The 19,840-nt window shown below is 37.7% G+C and overlaps 1 protein-coding gene across 3 annotated transcripts in view; it reads right to left on the bottom strand.

Moving 5' to 3' along the window:
- The window catches only part of LOC137245556 (dynein light chain Tctex-type protein 2B), a 66,245-nt gene that overhangs the window by 11,964 nt on the left and 34,441 nt on the right, over positions 1-19,840 (bottom strand). Inside the window, exons 1-3 of one of the 3 annotated variants that reach the window (XM_067776423.1) lie at positions 18,768-18,852; positions 6,539-6,607; positions 6,277-6,473 (exon numbers count right to left, since the gene is read on the bottom strand). In XM_067776423.1, coding sequence (XP_067632524.1) covers positions 6,277-6,473; positions 6,539-6,607; positions 18,768-18,788 — 287 coding nt within the window. In that variant the 5' untranslated portion in view covers positions 18,789-18,852. Of the gene's footprint in view, positions 1-6,276; positions 6,474-6,538; positions 6,608-7,004; positions 7,194-18,767; positions 18,853-19,840 lie in introns of those variants that run through there. The other 2 variants (XM_067776422.1, XM_067776424.1) reach the window with 2 other exon arrangements.

Genomic DNA, 19,840 nt, shown 5'->3' on the forward strand with positions numbered 1-19,840 from the left:
TTGCGGTCCACCTTTTAAGACATGGGGGAAGGGTAGACCCTTCCAGGTCTTGCAGTAACGAGCCGTGGTTGACCGTATCAAAAGCTTTTGATAGGTCTAGCGCTACGAGTACTGTTCTATGGTGGGGGTTTTGATTTAAACCGCAATTTATCTGGGTACTAATGGCATTTAGCGCGGAGGTAGTGCTATGGAGTTTTCTGAAGCCATGCTGATGGGAGGCTAGTTGCAAATTTGCTTGGAAATAAGGGAGCAAAATGGCTTCGAGCGTCTTTGCTACTGGCGATAGGAGAGATATCGGACGATACGACTCTCCTATGTTAGCTGGTTTACCAGGCTTTAGTAGCGGGACCACCTTGGCCATTCTCCATTTCTCGGGTATGACAAAGGTGGAAAGAGACAGGTTGAAGACCTGCGCTAAATATTTGAAACCCTCTTTCCCTAGGCTTTTAAGCATCGGCATGGCTATGCCGTCTGGGCCCACTGCTTTGGATGGTTTAGCGCGACCAATGGCGTCCTCAACCTCTTTAGCGGTGATGGTGATTGGTGACGCGCTGAATTTGTGTTTATGTGCGTGTCTGTTGGCCCTCCGTCTAACTTTGTCGACCGTAGAATGCATTATATATTGTCGGCAGAAAGCGCTCGCGCATTTTTTCGCATCCGACAGCACTTTGTCGCCAAAGGCGATGGAAACTTTGTCTTTGTGCTTAGTCGGATTCGATAGGGACTTTACGGTGGACCAAAGTTTACCCACACCGGTAGAGAGGTTACAACCTCTTAGGTGCTCCTCCCATTTCGCCCGCTTGTGTTCATCCACAAGCAATCTGATGCGTTGGTTTATATCCCTTATTTGGGGGTCGCCTGGATCAAGCTGCCTTATAAGGTCCCGTTCTCTCGCTAAGTTTGCGGCCTCCGCCGGGAAGTGGGGCCGGATTTCGGGAATTCTCCCGGCGGGAATGAAACGTGCCGAGGCGGATTCAATGACCTTGCGAAAGGCACGCTCCCCTTGGCGGGCATCAGTCGGGATAGGGAGGGCAGCAAAGAGGTTGTCTGTAAAGGATTTATATTCTCCCCACTTTCCTTTTTTAAAGTTTATGAAAGTGCGTTTTTCGGTGACGATGAAGTCGGCGGTACGCTCGAGCGAAACAAGTATAGGCAGGTGGTCGGATGCCAATGATACCATCGGCTGCCAGTTGACGCAGTTTACGAGTTCTGCGCTCACGATTGAGATATCTGGCGAACTGTGACAGCTTCCTACCATACGTGTGGGGGCGTCTCCGTTTATTGTGCAGAACGTCGTTTCTTCTATTTGATCCGCCAACATCTCGCCCCTACTGTCCGCCCGCAAATTTGAATGCCATAGATCATGATGGGCATTGAAGTCGCCTAAAATAATGCGATTGTTTCCAGTGAGTAAGGCTCTAATATTAGGGTGGTATCCACCGGGGCAACAGGTGGCAGGGGGGATGTAGATGTTGATGATTTCTAGGTTTGCATCGCCTGACCGGACAGATAGGCCTTGACGTTCTAAGACGTTGTCCCTGCGGTCAACCATTTCATTTCAGTGTAACCCCATTTAATACTGGACGCATGCTGTCGGTCTATCACATCGTGATCGATCTGACTGCGGGTATTTAGATCGGGGGATAGCCATGTAGCATGACGGCATGTAACTCGTACTGAATATGACTATGTTTCGAAGACTGACTATGTTAGCAGAGTTTCGAACCGAACCCGTTCATAAACCGAACCATCCGCTGTTTTTGGGCTTTTAACCGAGCCAAGAACCCTACCGAATTTATTTCAAAATTCGTAAGCCGAACCAAAACCACCAAAAGAAAAATTATTTGGTTCAAAATATAATTTTACCAATATAATTCAAAATTGAATCAATTCCCCACTTTCCGTTAAAACTTTTTAAAGTATACAGCTTACATAAGTTCCGGTATAAAACTTTGTTAATTTAGGGCTTCATTCTGTATTGCGAACGATAGCTCAGTTGAACGATTCGCCTCCGAACGATTTCGTCTTGCAATGGTATTCTCTATCGTTTTCGTTCGACCTTTACGTTTCTTACTTAATTTCGAACAGGAAGGCGAAAGCAAGTGTCAAACATAGTGCAAACACACTAGCGATTCGTCTCTCAGAGAATAGATTCGCCTTAAATTTCGTATTTCTCCATATCTCCATTATACTATGCTACGGTAGAGTATTTCCTTAATTGCTGCTTGGCAGCCAATATAAAAGATCACGCGGATGATATTTAACTTCCCTCCAATGTATCTACTACGTCTGGTCACGGCAACTACTTCCGCTTAAAGGACACTCCAACCACACTGCCGTCTATAGCAAAAAGGCAGTAAAGTGTAAAAGGAGAAATCAGAGAAAATTGAATTTGAAATTAAAATTTTAAAGGAGGCAACAAATTCAAAACCTTATTTTTTTTTAGTTTTATCTTTGAATGTTATAATTCACACCGAGTATTTCTTTAGCTAATGAGTAAATTATAATCCCAGAAATTTATTGGCATAAAAATTCCTAAAAGGCAGTATATGAACTTTACTGCTGTTTTGCTATGGACGACAGTGCAGACCCAACCATATCCATTAATTTGAAACCACCGGATTATACATTTATAGCCTCGCCCCGCATTACAGCTCTATTCTACTCATAATAAGATGGTTGGTGTCATGTGGGGACAATACGTATGTCGGGGTTTGTACTTGGGTTACAATTTCGGAGGCATGCGCCTTGAAGGGGAGAGTGTTGTCGAATATTTGCGTCAACTGTTCCTTCCACGAGTGACCGTGGTTTTTTTCGGTGATAAAAATTAATGAAATTTTGCACGGATTTTTTGAAAATTGTTTATTATATTGCGCGCGTCAAAGAAAACTTTTTTTTTGTTAACACTGAAAGAAATGGTGCTAGTAAAATCAACAAATTGGTTCTGTTGTTTTTGACTTAACGGAAATTCGGTGAAGTTGATCGAATTGTGGTTAATTCGACCGAGTTCTTTGTCAAGAGAACAAATTAATTTAGTCATTTCAACAGAAGAGAAATTTTCGCTCTTAATTTAACAAAATTCTGTAAAATTGACAGATTCCTAATCAATCTAACTGATTTTTCTGTTCACACAACTGATCTCACTGGTCATTTCAAAAGCGAACAACAGTCAATGCATGAGCAAATTTCAAAGAGAATTTTACGCTCACAGCGTTCTCTACTTTGTACTTATGACGATGGTGCCACTTGTTAAAAAAAAAAAAACACCAAAATAAGAAAACGACCAAATGGAAAAAAACACACAAATTGGGAAAACAACAAAGAACTAGTTTTTCAAATTATGTAATACCGGGACACCTATTTATAGGGTATACTTTTGCAACTTCTCCTCCAAGCGAAATTGGGCCCTCTTGTTGCAAAAGTTTTGTTTGAACGTGTACGATTTTTCCAAAGTTTGTAACTTTTTATTCAAGTTTTTACGAATTTTCACTCACGCGAACGAATCTAACATAGCGGAATGATACAAGGTGGCAGCATGGTGACATACCTACAAACATAAATAAAAAATCCATGTACTTTGTTTTTGTAAATTCGTTGGACAAATGTCAAAATCGTACTGCACCGGAAGTTGATGTATCAAATCAAATGAAAAAAGTTTATAATCAGCTGTTCCATGCTGCCACCTTGTATCGTTGCGCCATGGAATCTAATAAGATAACAAAAAAACATAATTTTTTAAGGTTGATGTTTCCGACAGCATACAATATTGAGTTGTTTTGAAGTCATTTCAAAATAAAGTGTTACGAGAATTAAACTTGCCGAATTACATGTCAAGCTACTACAGTGGTGGTGAATTACCTTGCCGCGATTTGAATCTTTACTTTTCTATAACTTACAAGTTCTCTATTTAAAATTGTATGTCAAACATTCATACTACAAGTTTTGTCCGAAACAATCAAGTGTGGCAACTTTACATACGAGAAAAGAAATTGAGAATGAGCTGCAACTGAAAGAATTGATAATCAGTTTCGTGACTACTATTTTCATTTCTATTTGAAACAGTTCAAAACTATAAATTAAATAAATTATAAAAAAAAAATGTGTGGAAGTGCGTTTAATAAAAGTGTATAATGTTTAATGTGGGCCAGCATATTTGATGTGTGCCCAATTGAAGTTCGGTTAGTAAGTACATGCATACGTACTTATTTGTCCGATTTTTGTTTTAAATTCAAAGAAAATTTAAACATTTTATATCAAATGTGCGTACACAAATATAACTATAATTATAATATAAAAATATGAACATTTTTGAAGAAAAATTTGAAATAAAGTTCTTGAAACCGACGCCAATGTGGTTCGCTAGAGCATGTACTAACGCGTATGTGAATATGTATGTAGCAAATATATATGTTGCAATCATGCTTATTTGTGTATTCACATATTTACGTATATACATATATGGCCGTCGTATATAAAGCCGTCGATGGAAATTTGGAACAAGTTTTGTTTACTTGAATTCAGATTTAAGTTATTCAGCCCTATTCTGCATTTCGACTTGGATTGGAATTTTTTCGATTTGGCAATTTTAGTATTCTGTGTTCCAATCTCTTTCGATCCAACTTCGAATCGTTCGATTTTTTGTATTCTGCATTTCGATCGTAGTTCCGTTTTTCTAAGTTGCAAATTAGTTGGCGGAAAAATATTTTATTTTTTATTAATTTATAACAGAATTTTAACAAAAATGTAAGTAAAACTTGTTAAGAAACGTAGAAGGCTTGATGATGATTGTTTTTTATATGTTTCCAGGGCAAAAACAACATGTCGATGTCGAAGTCCTTGGACGTATTTGCTCCACAAAAGTATCTAACACATACTTGAAAGCATCATTGTTAAGTCGAAAGTTTTTTATGAACCTAAATAAGAAAATAAGTCATTAAACTATACCACTGTTAATTTCAATTTCTTACAATTCGTCACTCATCTCAAATGGATTACACAAATCTCGCAATATTTGCCTTTCCGTTCTCGCCTGGCAATTTTCGTATGCGTTGCTTTCCAACTCCATAAATAATGCCGCGGTTATTGATTCCATTATAATAGACAGCTATAATTTGTGTATGTTCGTTGGGTCCAGATATATGCCAAAGCAAGCTGCCGGAGTAGAGGAAGGTGAAGCGAAAACGTAAACAATCCTTGCAGAAAGAATAAATAAATCATCATAAAGTATTTTAGGGCAGTGCAATGAAATTAGCATCCTTAAAATTCAGAAAATGTCAACTATATTCGTGCAGGAATCCGTTTTAACAAAACTTGGTGGCCACGGCAGGGAATTGGCCAAAAGAACTACAAAAACACACTTACAATTATGAAAGCACTTCACTCAAAAAAATATAACACTGCGGCAATATATTCTATTGCTTTTTTTTGTACAAAATGGCGTGGATAATAAAATTTAAACGTTTTTCAGTATTTTTTACAAATTTTCTTGAATTTATTTTGTTCCAATGTTCACACATTCCGTACCATCAGCTGATTTCGAAAAATCATTTGCTCTTCCTCTTCTCTTTACAATTCCGTCGTAATGCAGAATACCAAACTTCGATTGAAGCGGAGCGTAGAACGGGAACGTAATCGAAATGCAGAATAGGGGTGATTATTATTTTAATTAATATTACGAAATATAGCAATAAAATCATTATAAATGAAATGTACTTAAGTGTAATTTATACATATAAAAAAAATACGTAAGTTTAAATATATATTTATCCGGCTTTTATATTTTCCAGAGGTATTAGTGTCATATGAACACAAAACTATGTTGATGTAAAAGTTTACGCTATTAATCTAGAAAAAACAGAAATATATATTATTTCCATAGATTTCATTGGCAGTGTCATTTCGACAATAAACTGTGTTAATTTAACAGTTTGCACTGGTAATTTCCAAATGAACTGAAATCTCTTTCATATTAACATTTTTGATTGGTATTCCTAGAGCGACAGTAATAATTGTTAATTTTACAAAACTATGGGTAAAGTATAATGAAACAACTTTTTTTGTTTATTTGACTACTAAAACGATCAATTACGAATCAACGATATGTGCGCAGTTGATACAACATCTTGTTGCGATGGACGGTTGATTTTACCAGTCTTTCTTTCAGTGTAACGGACAGAAAAGTTTGAATTTCGACAAATTCGGATTCCTTCGTTTGGGGTCAACTTATGGTCAATTAACTTACTACATTCTTTAAAAGAATACATATAACATACATACCGATCAAAGTGTTGTGCTTTAACACGATTTTTGATTTCTTCACTAATTTGAGCGCACAACGTTAACGAAGTTTTTGGTGAATAATTAAAGTTTTCGAACGCTTTATGCATTACAGCCTCAATGATTTTCTCGCATACTTCCTTATTTAATGGATATTTTGGTTCCAAACGATATGATGGCAAATATTTTAAAACTGGCTGCAAACACAGATATTGTTGAACTCACATTACTGTCTTCTTGTGGCAAAGTCATTATGTCTTACCCGCGATTGAGGAACTGTAAAGGCGACGCTAACTCTACGTCCACCGCCTTGTTTGATTGAACCACGTCTCTGTTAAAATTAAATTGTGTTTATTTATTAAAACAACAGATTGATTGTTTTATGTGAAATTTTTTGATTTACTACTTTTAGTCACACGAGCTGCTTAGTTACGCATTTACATATGCGAATTTGATAAATTTGTTCGCTGGCATAAGGATTTGCGTGATTGGCGGGAATTACATTAAATGATTATTAGGAGTTGTATTTACTACTATTACATGTATGTATAGGTTCGTGTGCTATGCGTTTGTGATAAATTAAAAAAACAATTTACTATCGTGAAAATGGCATGTAAATGCATGTTCATGCATGATTGCGTGTGTACTTAATGCAAATGGGTGTAATAACTAATTAATTCTTACTCTTCTGAGCGTATAAATAGACACTTTTTTGTTGTCAACAATACCTCATCCTGCCCCTGACCAAGGTAAAAATTCGCGAGATTAGACCAATTTTCTGCCATTTATTACTAAATTATAAATGTATCACCATAACGACAATTATTTTATTGTTGTTACTCGAAATTGAGTAAATGTTAAATCGATATTGTAATGTACCTTAACTTTGGTACAAATTACTTTTGTTAAATAAAATAGAACGATTGAGAAGGCACGTGTTTTATTATAGTTCGTGTCTAGAACAATCTTCAATAATATGTATATCAAGAGTGGTACAATAAAAGTGGTGTGTAGTAATATGTATATATAGGAATGTGTATTGTGAATCGATTGTATGTGTGTTCCTGAACCGATGATAGGTTCTTTCCTGACATCCCTCCTTTTCAGCGGTACCTTGCGGGTGTTTTAATTACACGTCCAGAGCGAGTGCGTGGTGGATGATTGAGGCTAGCTGCATCCTGTGGTGTAGCAGGCGTGGAAGGTTCAGCTTCACGAGGCACGTCATCTGGCGGACACTGTTGTGTTGTGGTTTCTGTCGGTGGCTGTGTTGGACTCGAAGAACTTTGGTTTTTTGGTTCAACAGTAGGACGATTTGGGGACAAGTTAGGATCAACGTCGAGGGATGAAGTGGCTGGCTTAAGATGCCATGTGTTTCTTCTGTATATGGCGCCATCCTCGGTTTGTACTCTGTACGAGCGGTGTCCTTCTGGTCTCACTATGTAAGCTGGAGCCCAGTTATTATGGCTTTGTCTAAGCAGTGCTTTCTCTTGCATTGTGTATTCTCTACTCTGTTTTTTATTTCTATCTGCTGTTCCTTTCTCACCTTCCTTGAGTTTTGTTAGTTTTTTGCTTAAGTTTTTTATTATTTTTGGATTGAGTAGCTTTTCATTGGTAGGTAATAGCGTTCTGGTTCTTCTGTTCATTAACCGTTGAACTGGAGACCCTAGGTCCATGCGTGGAGTATTCCAATGATGTAGCAGCGCTAGCTGTATGTCCGTGTTGTCTTCGAGGCACTTTTTCATCAGGTTTTTTGCCTCTTGTACATAGCGTTCGGCTAGACCATTTGAACGTGGAAAATGAGGGCTCGAAATTCTATGTTCAAAGTTCCATTCTTTCTGAAAAGCCCTGAAATCGCTGCAATCAAATTGTTTACCACCATCTGATAATAGTACTTCCGGTACGCCGAAGGTAGCAAACCTTGTCTTAAGTTCTTTAATGACGTTGAAGCTGTTGATATTGTTTAGTTGTTTAAAGTCAAAGTATCCTGAGTAGCTGTCTGCAATGAGGATATAATCCTTTCCTCTTAAGTGGAATATGTCCGAAGCGACAATACTCCATGGCCGTTTCGGTGCTGCTTGTAAATTTATTTGTTCCATCTGATTATCTTTTTGTATTTTGCTGCATGCACTGCAAGTTTTTATGTACTCAGTTAAATCTTTGGTCATTGTTGGCCAGAATATATTGTCACGGGCCAGTTTTAGCGTCCCTTGTAGTCCCTTATGACTAAGGTGGCAATGTTTCATTACTAATGGCACCATTGAGTTTGGAACCAATACTCTGTGATCTTTAAAAATGATGTCCTCGTAAACGCTGAGAACCTCTCTGTAGTACCAATATTTTTTGAGATTTACCGGCACTTTATTGATGGTCTCTGGCCATCCTTTTAATATGGTTGACTTTAAATCATTAATTTCTTTACTTTTTGAGGTCTCTGCTTTAAGTTCGTCTTTTCGCGTTTTCGTGAATGGCACAATAGCACATATTTGTAAATTTTCCGTATTTAAGTCTTCACTATCTAAGTTCTCGCAGTCTCTACTCAGTAAATCTGCTACATACAATTCCGTACCTTTTTTATAAGTGATTTTGGATTATAAGGCAGGATTTGATACATGATTCTTTGCAATCTCGGTGGTGCATCTGTAATTGGCTTTTTAAATATTGTCTCAAGAGGCTTATGGTCAGATTCGATCGTTAAATCTTGCAACCCCAGATGTACATGTGAAATTTTTTACATGCTACTAGAATGGCGTTTGCTTCTTTTTCTAATTGCCTATAGCCCTGTTCGGTTTTTGTGAACGATTTCGCACAGTAAGCGATCGGCTTCTGTTTTTGTATTAGTACTCCGCCACATGCATAACTACTGGCATCTACTGACAGCAAAATTGGCGCTTTCGTGTCATAATACCCTAGTACTGGTGGATTCTTTAACAGATTTTTCAATTTATTGAATGCTTCATTGTGTTGCGTATCCCACACCCACTCAACATCTTTTCGCAATAATTGTCTTAGTGGTTGGGTGATATCTGCCAAATGTTTTATGAATTTCGACACGTATGTTACCATACCCAAGAATCTTTGCAACTCTAACATTTTCCGGTTGCTTAATTTTCGTTATAATTTCCATTTTTTCGGGATCAGGTTTACCCCTTCAGCGGAGACTATATGTCCCAGAAACTTTACTTCTTGTGTATTAAAAACGCATTTTTCTTTATTAAGCTTAAGGCCTGCTTTTCTGAATTTGTCAAGTACTTCTTGAGTGATCCTCTCTAGTTCTAGTTTGCTGGTGGCATGCAAGAGAACATCATCCATAGACACCTCCGCGTTCTTTACGTCCGCTATCAACGAACTCATTACTTGTTGGAAAACTTCCGGAGCCGATGCTAAGCCAAATGGCATTCTTAAGCAAGAGTATCTTCCGAATGGAGTACTGAATGTCAGATATTCTGAAGTACGGGGCGTTACTTGCAGTTGTCAAAAGCCTTTTTTACAATCGAGTAACGTGAACCACTTAGAGCCGTGGATGCGGGCTGTAATTTCTTCTAACGTAGTAAGTGGATAATAACGTCTTTTGAGATTTTTATTTATCTCCGATGGATCTAAACAGAGTCTAATTTTATTATTTTTTTTTACTACGACCATGGGTGATACAGCCGGTGTCGGCTTGCTTATGGGTTTAATTATTTTTTGCGCTACCATACTATCAAGCTCATCTTTAACCTGCTGTCTAATAGTATGCGGGATTTTTCGCGCAGGGCATATGCTTAGTTTAGGATTTTCTATTAAGTCTATGTCGTATTTGTATTGCTTAAGGCAACCAATTCCTTCAAATAAGTTTTCATCAACAGTTAAAGTTTCAATACGCTTCACTAATTTCAATTTCTCACATGTTGACTTACCAAGCACTGCTGTAACATCCACTTTGACAACTAAGTATTTTATGGGTACCTCTTGTTTTTTAATAAGCGTGTCTATGACCACTTCACCCAGTACGGGGATTTTATGGTTTGAAAACGACGTTAATTGCTTTGTTGGCGATGGACTGATGTGAACGTCTATTTTCTTTATTATTTCGTAGTTTAAAACGTTGCACTGGCTACGTGTGTCAAGCTTAAACTTTACCATTACCTTTTTGGCCAGCGTAGCTTTTTCATACCAGTCTTCGACGTCCACACTGTCTAAATCCGCACCTACCGTAGACACTAAAAAACTGTAATCGTTGCTCTCTCGGTCTTGGACCAGTTCGTTGACCGTTTTGCTTTTGCAACATTTGGTAAGGTGGCCTTTTATTTTGCATTTTTGGCAAACCCTTTTAAAGGCCGGACAGTTACGGCGACCGTGCGTGGTATCACATCTATTGCAGTGAAAGGGTTTATCTTTTTTGCTAGTTTCTTTGATGTCTTATTTATTTTGCTTTTTGTTACACGTAACGGTGTCAACTGTGGCCGCTTGATTCATTGTTGTTACCTGCATCTTAACTTGCTCTGCAGAGTGACATATATCTATTGCTTTTTCCAGGGTTAATTTGCTTTCCGCTAGTAGTTTTTCTCTTGTTGTATCATTTGTTATACCTACCACTATTCTGTCGCGAATTAAAGTGTCTTCTAACGTCCCGTAACCACAATTTTTAATTTTGCTTCTTAGATCTGTAACGAATTCATCAAATGTTTGACACTCCTTTTGTACGATGGTGTTGAATACATATCTTTCGTACGTTTCGTTGATTTGGGGTGTATATTCCGTAAATCGCCTTTTGATTGTGCTGACGCTTTTTTTTATCACTTTCTGTTAAATTAAAAGTATTGTAAATTACTGCTTCGTCATTTCCTACCGACGACATGAATACTGCGACTTGCACTTCTGGTTTCTTAGTATCCAGTTCTGTCGCGATCGCGTACCACTCGAATTGTTGACGCCACAATTTCCACTCGTTTGCCACATTTTGGTAATTGTTGATGACAAAACTTTTTGGTGGTCTAATATTGTGGTCCGGTTTTTCGCTATTAGTTGCTGATTCTGGCATTTTTTCGCTTTAATTCGGGTTTCGGCACCATGTAATGTACCTTAACTTTGGTACAAATTACTTTTGTTAAATAAAATAGAACGATTGAGAAGGCACGTGTTTTATTATAGTTCGTGTCTAGAACAATCTTCAATAATATGTATATCAAGAGTGGTACAATAAAAGTGGTTGTGTAGTAATATGTATATATAGGAATGTGTATTGTGAATCGATTGTATGTGTGTTCCTGAACCGATGATAGGTTCGTTCCTCACAGATATTATGTAAATATTAATAACATTTACATACATACGTACCTACTGATGTGCTGTAATGCTGCGAGTATCAGTATATGAATTCGCAAACTTTGGATTTTGCACTCGCTTTCAGTCAATCGTGCTAATAAGAAAATTACGCCATTCGCGACAAGCCGACCGACCAAATTATGGATAAGTTATCCAAATTTGGCTACCTAAAATTTATCAGTTAAGGGTCAGTTATACTTACATAGCATAGCAGGGCACAGCAACATTGCTCTCACAAACAATATCTGTTCAATGAGATTTGCGTGTACTTGATTAGACTATGCAGTGCATTGCATTGCATTGCATGGAAGTCTGTTGAATTTTGATTTTCATGAATGTGCTATGCGCGCGACTCTCTCACTTACCGTGCTGTTAACATTGTTATTGCAAAGAGTGGAAAAATGAGCATCACTTTCAGAGTAGCACATATTGCTTGCTTGTGGTTGTGTATATTTTACATATAACTGACCCTTTACATTCATATCGTCGCCCTCTTGCCAAAAGCATGATTATAAATTTTTTCGGCTTTGTGTTAATGAATTCACTGAATTAATCATCCATAACCCATCAGCCTTTTTAACGCCCTTATACATATGACAGTCACCTGTATGTTTGTTTGTTTGTATGTAACCGAATCCTTTGGACTCGACTTTGAACCACTTTAAACGGACAGATTTAATTCAAACCTTATAGGCATATAAAAGACCGATGACAATGCAATAATTTGATGATGGTGTGACATTAAGTCAACGAACACAAGGTCATTTGACCTTATGACCACTTCAAATGGCCATAAGGTAAATTTTAACTTTGCGCACGTATCAAGCACCAATGAAAATAACATTATTTCATGGTGAGGTGATTTAAATTCAACGGACATAAGGTCAATTGACCTCATGAACACTAATGACTAATGGCATTAAGGTCAGTCGTCAAGGACCGATGACCATGCAATAATTTTATGCTGGAGTGACAAAAGGTCAACGCACATAACTTCAATTTACCTTACGATCACTTAAAATTGCCGTAATATCAGTTGGAACTTTGCACACTTATCTTAAGGGCCGATGCAATAGTTGGTAGTGGGGTGACATAAAGACAACGTACATAAGGTCAATTTAGCTTATGGGCATATGAATTGGTCAAAAGGTCAATTTGATATTTAAAGTAGCCACAAGGCCAGCTGACTTTTCAAAATTTAGTGTAGTGGCCATTTAGGAAAATTTCAATTTGACCATGTGACTATTTCGGGGAAAAGGCCATAATCATATTTTTAATGAATTGGGACCAGCATAAAAAAACTAAAAAACCACCCTTTTATAGCTGACCAAACGAAAACTTAGAAAATAATTTGTAATCAGAAATAGTTCATGTTACAGTAGGCGAAGATCGAATAATTTACCATAAATTATTAGCTCAACATAATTTTACTTATAATAAAATGTAAGTTATTAACGGAATAATTAAGTTCAGAGTAAAAAGGGTAAAAATCAGTGAAATTGGAATGTAAAAGAAAAAGTAGGAAAATTAAACTCATTCCATGGGATTCTTATTATTGTTTCTATGGTATAACTGTTCCAAGAGCCAAACATCTATCGATCTGTTTCAAAGAAATGAAGAATCGTTGGCTTTTTTAAAATCGTTCTACTTGTTAAGTCTTTCGAAGTTTTTATCACTATCTTACTCTAAAGACGCTTGATTTACTTTTACTGTAAATGTATATTTATTTATAAAATAACAAATTAATTTTAATTTTCCCTACAAATGTAGGTCCCATGTTTACGCCGACTCCGAACGACATCTGCAAACACATGCCAGAAATATATTAAAATGTTTTTTTTTTTATAAATTTAGCTTTATTTTGTTGGTAGCTTCGAGTAAAAGCAGAAAAATTTGAAATTGTAGGATTACTATTAATTGGCACTAAACCGCTTAGACGATTTGCCGCTTAAAATGTCACGCCAGCTATCCCCGTTTCAAGATACCAGCCTCTCACAACTCAGTGGAGGTCTCCTCCTTCCTCTGCTCCTAAATGCTGGTATTTTAAACAGATTCGTCGGACAGATGAAATCAATGTATATATATTATACTGGGTCGATTTATTAACCGATATCGCGCCATCGATTTTTCGATAGCATTTATATATATTTTTTTTTTTTCAAAAAACTGTTGTAAAAGTGTTGACGATAACAGTTTTTTGAAAAAAAAAAACTTTTTGGGTTTCGGGGAGTGTTTTGGTCGCAAAATTTACCCTTTCGCCATTTTTTTTTTCGCAGGCTGGAAAATTATTTTTTTGGGTGCGTAGTGGAACTTTTTTTCCTGAGCCCAAATCCTATCGAAAAATCGATGGCGCGATATCGGTTAATAAATCGGTCCAGTCTAATATACAGTCCTAAATACATAACTTTTAAAAGATAACGTTTTACAAGACGGTGCACCACCTAATTTTTATCAAAGATTATAAAACGTGGTATCAAAAGACGCGTCTCAACCTCCGTTTTAAGAATCCGAAAGCGGAAAGCAAAAATTTCATCTCTGTCGAAAATTATTTACAAAAAACCGTAATATGGGGCCCGATCCATAGTTTTTTGGAACAGAACACCTTTTTGCGTTGGCGGCCCTCGGACGCTATTTAAAAATTAACCCTGGGTGCAGCGTTGACAGATTGACGACGCCGTCGTCATTTTGATGATTTTCAACTAAAATGACGATTTTGTAATGAAAAATGACGATTTAAGACTGCCTCTAACGTTTCCGAGCAAGAACTCAAATTTAAACAAGATTTTATTATTTTTCATAGTGAACTGTGCGATCAAATTAAAAAGCGTTTTGATTTTAACAATGTTGTACTACAAAACTTAAGTTTCATGGATCCCAAAGAAGTTGTTCTTTGCATATGGTCTTGCAACATTTTTCACACACAATCGATCAGAAAATTGTGCGGGATATTGTTACCGAGTATAGGTAATTGAAGTTTTTAGAATTTAAGACATATTTTGAAGACATTTCTAAGCTTCCTCCAGAAGTTTTTTGGAAAACTTTTTCTACTATCAAAAGAGCTGACTCTACTTTTAAACGCTGCTTTCGTTGCAGATGTAATGTGCTTGTCTTACTCATCAGGAAATGTAGAACGAATTTTTCTAAAATAATTTTCAACCAAACCAAACTGACTTCTAAGATCGCTTATTTGAATCGAGTTCAAGGCCTAACAATAATTATTTTATCTTATTATTGTTATGATAAATTTTTTCTTAAATGAAAAAAAATTATTTTTTTCTTCTATTATAATTTAAAAAATGTTTCATATAAGAAAAATCGACCACAACAATAATAAGATAAAATAATTAGTGTTAGGCCTGGAGCTCAAAATTATTTAAAATTAAATAAGTTTTCCTGTCATAATATTGAACCGCAAATAGGATAGGATAGGATAGGTTAGGTGGTAGCTGCCCTGATAAGGATAGCTCACTTGGACAACACGAAGGTCCGTTGTGATACCACATACACCAAAAATAACGGTGACTTAGATCTAGCTACTTAGAGAATCGCTGGGTAGCAACGATAAAGCTCCGAATGATACCGATCTCAACTTTGGATATATCCTCGGGAGATCCAAGTGAGTCGCGACCGAAGTACTTTCGCGATCGCCTACCTGACTAAATATTGGGCGTGCTTAATTTGCCAGAAATTGAAATGCATTTTTTAGATTTCCGTAAAATTGAGATTGAATGAAATATTTCTTATCTTCTTTTGTCTGCTTGTCTAGCGAAAAAAGGTAAATAATAAATGAGTTTTGCTTTTTCCGCTTATTGCCGCAGATATGCCATGGTTTGTGAATAAAATAGTTGAAACATGGTGACCTTGCAAAACATAAAAAAATTCTTCATATCACCAACCAACTTCATTTTTTTTTATAAAAGTTCCGGAACACACCTAATATGTCGTTTCATTTATGCAATATCAGAGCCACTGATGATCTGATACGAAACTTGTATTCTCTCTCAATTCGTTTCCAGGAATGGGGCTCGAAATTAGCTGTCTGTTCAATCAATTGTTAACAAAAATTCTTCATATCACCAACCAACTTCATTTTTTTTTATAAAAGTTCCGGAACATACCTAATATGCCGTTTCATTTATGCAATATCAGAGCCACTGATGACCTGATACGAAACTTGTATTCTCTCTCAATTCGTTTCCAGGAATGGGGCTCGAAATCAGCTGTCTGTTCATTCAATTGTAAACAAAAGTTCATTCGTTGTAAACAAAAGTTCATTCGTTTCCAAGAATGGGGTCTGAAGTCAAATTATTCATCTCGTTTTTTCCTTTTTTGATTGCTGCAATAGATATAAATTCAAAATAACTCCACTTAGTTAAACCCACAAGTGAAACTCTCTTATCAAAAAGAACTAGCTTCTACCTTTGAGCTGTATAAAATCATTTCTTGATTGTTTTTTGTTCGAATTCTTTCAATTAGTTGAGCTAATTTGAGTGCTTAAAGATAAATTCGATACGTTTATTTGTAATTATGTCAAAATGGTGTTCTGAAGTTAATCATTAATTTATATTACTGACTTCCATGGCAAAAATGGATTTTGAGCTTTCGGCCATGATCGCCCCCCCTCATCTGGAGACCTGTATCCGCCCCTGGGCCTTGATAGCCGCTTGGCTATCAGAGTAGATGTTAAATTCCTTAACCGTGATAGCACTGGATAGCATTCCATCCACCGCATCCTTAATCGCAGCAATTTCCACTTGGAATACACTGCAGTGATCAGCCAACTAAAACTTGCGGCTTAAATTTAGCTCTTGACAAAAGACCCCCCCACCAACCTTTCCATCCAGCTTTGACCCATCCGTGACAAGTTAACCGGTCCCATGCCCCAGATAATTCCACTTCCCCAATCCTCTCTCTCTGGAATAACTGGGGTGAAGGTTGTATAGGGAGCAGTTATCGGCATACAGTAGTCCGTTCTGTCTGGGATGAAGTCGAAACTGGTAAGAAGGCTAGAGTGTCCCTGGTCAGAAAGTCTATATCCCATATCACGAAGCCTGACCAACGACCTTGCCGCGGCCGCCTTTCCCGCAATATCTACTGGGTATATGTTCAGCATGACGTTCAGTGCCAAGGTAGGTGTTGTTCTGAGAGCACCACTGATACCGATCAGCGCCGTCCGTTGCACTGACACTAACATTTTGGAGGTGCTCGCCGTGTCCAGTGCTTTCCACCAGACCAGCACCCCATATAGCAGAATCGGTTTGACCACCATCTCATAAAGCCAGTGTACTATTCTTGGCGAGAGTCCCCATCTCTTTCCGATAGCTCCTCTGCAGCAGTACAAGGCAATGGCGGCCTTCCTGGCCCGATCTTCCACATTGGGTCTCCAGGACAGTTTCTTGTCCAAAACAATCCCCAAATATTTAACCCTATCAGAAAGTACCAACGGTACCCCTCCAATCGAGGGCGTTCTGAAATCGGGCATCTTATATCTCCTTGTGAAAAGGACCAACTCCGTTTTTCCCGGGTTGACCGCCAACCCACAGGACTCAGCCCACCTAGCCACAGTATCCAGGTAGCCCTGCAGAACATCGCGCAGGGTGCCCAGAAATTTGCCTCTGACTAGGATAGCGAGGTCATCTGCATAGGCAACCACCCGACAACCATTGGCTTCCAGCTCCACAAGAAGCTCGTTGACTACCACAACCCAGAGGAGAGGAGATAGGACACCCCCCTGTGGCGTGCCACTGCACACCTTCCTCTTAATTATGGCCCCACCCCACTCCGCTGCGACAATTCTGCCGCATAGAAGTTTGCTAATAAATTCAACCAAAGCCGCCTCGACTCCTAAACCCACCAGAGCTCTTTCGATTGCCCCCGGTAAGACATTGTTAAAAGCTCCCTCGATGTCTAAAAAGGCACCCAGAGCATACTCTTTGTGTTCTAGGGACCCCTCTATTTGCTTTACAATCGAATGGAGAGCCGTTTCCGTCGATCTGCCCTTGCAGTACGCATGCTGTGAAGCCGACAGTAACCCCCGAGGTATCCTTTCCCGTAGGTACAGATCAATCAACCGCTCAAACGTCTTAAGAAGAAACGACGAGAGACTGATTGGCCTGAAATCCTTAGGTGATACATGAGAGCTTCTGCCGGCCTTCGGAATGAAAATAACCCTAACCGTGTGCCAAGACTTTGGGATATAGTTAAGCCTGCGGCAGTTAGTATATATGATGGCCAACCAGCGGCAGGACATCCCCAAAGACATTTGAAGCTGCGCAGGAATGATTCGATCCGGGCCCGGAGACTTATAGGGCTTGAACGACCCTATAGCCCAGGTTATTTGACTTTCCCGTACCGAACCGTTCCCGAACCGCAAATAAAAATGCTAAAAAAATGAACGCGAAGATGTTTAACTAAGAAATGAAAGTGACTGAAAATAAGTACCTTTTATATGTAATACAAAATTTATCTTTTAAGACGTTTCTGTTGTTTATAAAATAAAACGAAATGAATTAAAAAGGTTTTTATATGGTATATATGGCAACAAAAAATAATAACCAAAGACAATTTTCAGGAAAGAGCTTTTAAAGTTAATATTGTTGATTATTTTTTCATCATTTTGGTTCTCGGCGGATACAATCGTATGGCCCCTGGTAATAACCCAATTTCGTCCTAACTCGACTTTGGTTGTTGCCATAGATATGACGATTTTTGAAATTTTGTTGGGAGGCGTTTGAAGACTTGGGAAAAAAAATATGTGGCAACGCTGCCTGGGTGGGTCCGACACTGGTTTGAGGATCAAAACTAAATGTTCGCAGAACACCTTTTCGCATTAGTATGTGTGTACAACAAATCTGGCAAAAAAACAACAACCACATGAAAATTTTAGCCTATTTTTTGCTTGATATCTTTTGACAGAAATAAAAATTTAAATTTTCGCTTCCGGATTCTAGAAATGGACGCGTCTTTTGATACCACCTCTGATAAAAATTAGGTGGTGCACCGTCTTGTAAAACGTTACCTTTTAAAATTATGTATTCCTAACAGTCAGAAATATAAACCCTTTGTATTAACGGTTTTCACCCTAATTTTTTTTAAAGATGTCTCCCCATCTTTTCTCACTCACATACATTTCGAGGACAACTTTACGAAAATATGTTCACACTTTTTCAATATTCATGAGGACGTACCTCTCCTTGAGTGCTTTCCATGATGCCGCAAAATATCAGATTATGATAACTAAATATGTATTTGAAATAAAAAATTCAGAAAATATACAAAAAGGTTTGTTGTTCGGCACGGAGAAATAAATAAATAATACGAATACTTCAGATATGTTGTAGACTTCCATTGGGATGCCAGTAGATTGCAAATAAATTAAAATTTACTATATACCCATATGCAATATAACCTGTATGCAGATCGCCTGATCGTGAAACGAGACACTAAGAAACGATCATTGAGAAGCTGGTTACGTCATGTGATTTCAGCAGAACAAGTTAACCCGCCCGTTACCATGGGGATGGATTATCCCACTAGAAATTTTAAAAATTGTCCAAAAAGCAATTTACGCCCTATGAGTCCCAAGAAAAGTTGAGTTCGAAAACCGGTGGGACATATCCCAGGACAAAATCCATTTTCCAAGGACATTCGATTTTTAAGAAATGTTTTTTGCCAAATTGTGGGAGACCGCTACGCATGTAAAAGGTTAACTGAACAGTACACAGCCAACGCATTTTCTGGAAGTAGCCACTAACCTTAGCAAACATATGTATGTCATCAAAAAAATCATATAACTTCAGTTTCACCTGGTTGAAATAGCATATTTCGCAGTACCGTGGTTAGATGATTAATGAATGGGCGTGTCCCTTTCTGCAAAAAGAAAAGTGATACCGAAAGGCAAACTTTCGGTGAGCTTAGAATGGAAAGTTAGGCGGATGATAAAAGGGTTTCGAATGCTTTCAGATATCATGGTGCTAATCTGGCACCCGACGTCCAGAGGATAGATTATCCCGCAAATCTGTGAAAACGAACTCAGAATACAAAAATTCACAAAGTCTTTTACATTTTTAAACGACTTTTTTCTGAATTTGTTTGAAGTACGGTTCGAATAGGTTCGAATACAAGCTTAAGGCCTTAATAATAGTTTTTCGTCCTTATAGTTTTTATATACTTATTCCTACTTAATTGAATTTTTTTAAAATTAGAATAGAAGAAAGAAACTTTTTCAGACAACTGCCATAGCTGTTTGTATAATTCTAGG

Source organism: Eurosta solidaginis, chromosome 3 (genome assembly GCF_040869045.1).
Source record: "Eurosta solidaginis isolate ZX-2024a chromosome 3, ASM4086904v1, whole genome shotgun sequence".
In the NCBI taxonomy this organism is placed as follows: Eukaryota; Metazoa; Arthropoda; class Insecta; order Diptera; family Tephritidae; genus Eurosta; species Eurosta solidaginis.